At 44.8% G+C, this 4,884-nt stretch overlaps 1 protein-coding gene across 1 annotated transcript in view; it reads right to left on the reverse strand.

Moving 5' to 3' along the window:
* fam184a (family with sequence similarity 184 member A) overlaps positions 1 to 4,884 on the reverse strand; it is a gene marked incomplete at its 5' end in the record, with an annotated part of 80,745 nt that overhangs the window by 40,506 nt on the left and 35,355 nt on the right. The window contains 2 exon segments of the mRNA XM_035678223.1: positions 1,641 to 1,853; positions 3,836 to 3,986. Coding sequence (XP_035534116.1) covers positions 1,641 to 1,853; positions 3,836 to 3,986 — 364 coding nt within the window.

The raw sequence follows: 4,884 nt of genomic DNA on the forward strand, positions 1-4,884 counted from the left end.
TCACAACCGTTTTCCTCTAACGGGACAATGTGTAGTATTTTAAGTATTGTTTATTTGCTAGAATCAATGTCTTTATTCAAAATGTGTCCTCATGTTGGGCGATGTAACGTTACCTCTAGCCAATGGATCTGACTTATCTCGTAGCGAGAATGTGTCTGTCCTCTGGATCTGAGTTCCTCTATATACAATTGCGAGTCAGAGGTCCACTGGGTGTGCAAATGATTCCATGTCGTTCCGCCATTTTGAAAAACTACAAATCGCCGGGAGAGGGACATACAGCACTATTCCTACCTGTTCAGCTGCCGAACAACGCAAGTATGTCGCCTGCGCAGGCGCCGGAACGTCACGGTGACTGAAACCAGCTATAACGAAGAAGCGAGACTCAGGTGGAGAGGGCGCTTGTTCACTGCCCCTGGCACATTTGAAAGTCTGCCACTGCACTTTAGTTTATAATGGGAGGATCATACTTATGCCGCAGCCACCGGACAAGGAATTATCGTCGGGGAAGAAAAGCGAAAAAGGGAATTAAAAAGGCAACGTGACCGCTGCGTATTCAGAAAACGAGGCGTCAACGATCGCGGGGTAGGCCTTTTCCCAGTGGAAAAGAGCCTAATGAAGGGAGAAAGAAGTTCCCTGCCTTTCCCCACAGTAAATCATGGACCGTCTAAAGTCGAAGGGCAGTTGCCCTGGTATGCTTCAGAGCTGGGTGGTTGGTGTAAGTGTGAGCGAAGGCTGGGGCGAAGCCTCGAGAAATGTTGGGTGTATGTGTCACCGAGGTGTTGTGATAAATTACTGGAAGTATTCCACCACTCAAGTGCTGGGTGTAATGGGCGCGGGAAAGACAACTTCGATAAGTGGCTCACCTCCAGGCCCCTTCCAGGCCCCAGCCTTCGCTGCATACACCCCTTTATTGGAAGCAAGGACAATTGAATCTCGCTTCCTACACAATGTACCTTTAAGTGACCCCCTTTCTATCATTGAGTAAACTGACGACCCCTTGACTATGGACATTTTACATTAAATGATATTAAATGCATAACAATAAGAGTACAGAAGAACTGATAAACTGTGTAATAAAACCAAATAGTGAATTCAAGATTGTTCTCAGGTCTTCATCCTGTGAAGTTTATACCTTAAATTATAATCTGAACTTTAAAAATAACAATTTCATTACATTTTCTTCACAGAGATAAATAAATTGTTGAAATATAGGCCTGTTTTATATATATATTTTTAAAAGCTTTCTAACACCCCTTAAAATCAGGAAGCTTCACGGCCCCCTGTGAAGCTTTAGCCACCCCTAGTGGGGGTCCAGACCCCCAGGTTGAGAACCAGTGGTTTACCCTACCCCAGGGCAGTGATAAATTCAACGGTAAAAATTCCCACTCTGTACATATCGTGGTTAAATTTGCAAATATCATTATTAGTACTCGCCTCAAAAATCCATTTAAACTGGTCCCTGTTTAGTTTGACTCTCGTGCTCTAGTAACTCATGTAAGAGGAGGTGCATCAGAAGCAATAAATACACGTTCATGCTGACAGTTTCACACTATTGCACTGATACAGGCCAAGAAACATAGCAATGTGTTTACATACCGGTATGTACGTTTGTGAGTGTGTGCATGTTCGCCACCACCTACCTTCAGGTCCCTCTGCCGGGCGTGCTCCATGTCCTGCATGGAGCAGCAGTGGACCTCCTGCAGACGTTGCTGTCGCCTCTGGTGCTCCGTCTGCAGCTCGTCCAGCTGCATCCTCAGGTGCTCCCTCTCCTGGCTGAACTGGTGCTGCAGCTGCTGCAGCGACGACTGCGACTGGGACAGCTGCATCTCCAGACTCTGCTTCAACAGGGAGATCTAGGGAGAAGAATAAACAGGCAGAGGCAGAAGTATAAGGAAGTTTAGGGTGTCTCTGGGGAGCAGCATCTTTATGTAGCAGAACAACAGAGAAGGGCAAAGAGGGAGGGGAAATCAATTAGCTTTAAACAAATGTTGCCGTGTTAAGATGTTTGTAATTCTTTAAAGCCTCGAGCAATAAAGTTTTATACTTTTTGTAAACAAACTGTTTGTAATTCACAGCAGTGCATTATAAAAATTCTGCTAACGCTGTAGTGCAGCGAATGCAGCAGCATAATTCATTGTTGGGAGAAAGCAGCATGATTTACCAAATTAGTCTGTCTAGACAGCTCAAGACAATGAATGTTTGGGACAGATAGCAGAAAGAAAATACAACCTTGGACACACTGCTTTGGCAGTTTTGTGTTTAACTGTGGTCATGCCAATAAAGCAAATTAGATAAAGAGGCTTAATGTGAGTAGGGAGGATTACATCCATGATTTGGGCGACCTATGATGTGCTACCGAAAGGTCAACCAGCTGCTGTGTGAAGATCACACTTGTCCTCTCTGTCTAGAAACAGCAACACTTGTTGGCAGGATGCAAAGTTACTCTTGCCCGGGGACGATAACCTTGTCAGCTTTACCAAAAGTTCCTCGGAGCAAACTGACAGGAAGAAAGCTGAAATAAATTCTGTAACTTTGAGCACAGGTGAGACCAGCTGGGCCTTAAATCATAAATGATTAATGTGTTGAAACACAGTTGGAATCTATGTTGATGAATTCATCACCTTCTGGATCAACTTACAGATCGTCATACATGGGATTACCACGCGCAGCAAAGAAGGATCCTCAGTGGAGCAAAAACAGAAGCCAGCGCAGCTTAGTCTCAATAGCTGCGGCCCACGTTTGGAAATGATATTATGACTAAGACATGAATCATACAATGTGTCATAGTGTTGGATAGCTTTATTAACACAAGCGTATGGTTATATATTCTGTACTCTGGGGCTTTTATTACCAAACCTGCTTGAAATTGTACTGGGTAACACCAAAAACATGCCCTTCTTCTAAAGTCCTAGCTGAAGATGAAGAGGTGCACACATGGCTTTGGGCCTATTTAAATGCTGAGACACGTCTGCTGTAGTTGTACTTTTGAAAACCTACGTGAGCAAAAGTAAAGTCATATTCTATAAAAGTTAATGCCCACGTATGAAGGCCTCCTCCGGCACTGATATGATAGAAAGAGTCTGCACCATCATTTGATTTCCAAACAGCATCTTCAGTCAGAGACGAGACTGACCGCTGCTCTGAGTTTGACAAAATAAGTACGGTTCTGCTGATTGCGAGGCGTGAAGCGGACGCTTTAATCACCAGATAGGAGCTGATGGACAGCACAGATGCGACGGCAACCGACAGCACCGATTGAACGCGGCATGCAGAGATGAGCATAAATAAAGCCATCGACACGGTTTGTCTGGGCGTGCGATGACCACGGGAGAGCTTGGTCACGCTGCATTAATATTACCGGGCGGTCATTAGCAACGGCAGCCTGCTCTGCTGTATTTACCGCAGCAGGAAATAATGAATGTGTGAGTGAATTTGTCCACCAGTGCGAGGAAGAAATAAGTCAGTCTGGCTCAGACAGGAGGTCTTACTCATAGGGGCAACAGAAGCTTTAGAAGAGAGGCAGTTGCTCTTATTGCCTTTCTCTTCCTCTCTCTCCCTCCCTATTGATTTTTTTTACTACTTGTATAATTACAGCCATTCAACTACAGGCTGTATGTATCTGGTATTTTGTGTTCAGACATCAGCAGCCCAAGTTGAACATTAAAACAATCTTTAACCAGTTAATGGGGCTGCTACCACTTAATGTCCTCTATATTCAGGACTATTTGGACATTATTTCTCCTTTAAGAGTTTTGTAAACGGTATAAAACACCAAAAACATTTCATCGTGGTGTGATTTTATCCTTCTCCACGCAGTTAACAGCAGCGGTCGTACCTGTTCCAGCAGGTCCTCCACTTTCCTCTGCCAGCTCTCCCTGGCGTTGCTCATTTCCTGCTCCTTGCTTTGTGCCAGCTGAGCCAATGCTGACGCCTTGTCCTCCTCGTGCTCCTCTCTCAGCTCCTCGCGTAGCTTCTTACACTCCTGCCTGCAACGCAACAACACACACAGATATTTGTGTTTATGTTCCAGATGCTTTGGCCGAGGCTTTTATCCAATGTGAGTCACCTGTTCTGTTCAACCTGCAGCAGCACCGGCATCAGTTTTAACTGAGGGCTGCAAACTTTCCAAAGAACCAAGAGCAAAGAAAGCGAAGGTCAGTGCCTTTACACTGAAAATCTGTGTAATAGAACCGTGTACGAGGGAAGTTTAAGAGCTAAAGAGAGGAGTAGAAGAGCGTGTAAAAGAAGTAAATATGATTTAAAGTCTCTCTATCTCCCAAAACTTAGCGTGTATCTTCTAAGCACCTTTGGCACTCTTCTTGTTTTTATTGACATGACTTTTTCACAGGAGCAACAACAATATCTGCTGAACGAAGAGACTCAAACAAACAGCCAGAACCTTGCACCAATGTAAAGGTGCTTCTGAGAGCTCAATATTCGCTTTAAGGGAAGCATAAATGGTCCTTTATCAGACCTCAACACTGCATCTATTGAGCGACCATCACTCTTTAACACTGCTGCTAACAGCTCTTTGTGTGTGTGTAGGTGTGTGTGTGTGTGTGTGTGTGTGTGTGCTGCCAATATAATAGCAGTGTGGGAGTTGAAATGGCAGCTGTTAAATGAAGTATCGAGGCAAACACATTTTTTTTGGTCGCTTCAAGAGCCCCGAAAGTGTCAGACTGAAGGCGGGCTCTCTTTATCTCTCTCACACACACACACACACACACACACACACACACACAGCAGTGCAGTCACGCACCAGACAGTCACGTTCATCATGCAGCGCGCTTGACACGTGTCATCATTCATGTCCTCATTCAGTTTAAAGCAAGCAGTCATGGACGTCGATGCACGCATGCGCTCTTTCTCTCTCTTTCACACACA

This window comes from Morone saxatilis, unplaced genomic scaffold (genome assembly GCF_004916995.1).
Source record: "Morone saxatilis isolate NCDOM2014 unplaced genomic scaffold, NCSU_SB_2.0 Contig7, whole genome shotgun sequence".
Lineage (NCBI taxonomy): Eukaryota > Metazoa > Chordata > Actinopteri > Moronidae > Morone > Morone saxatilis.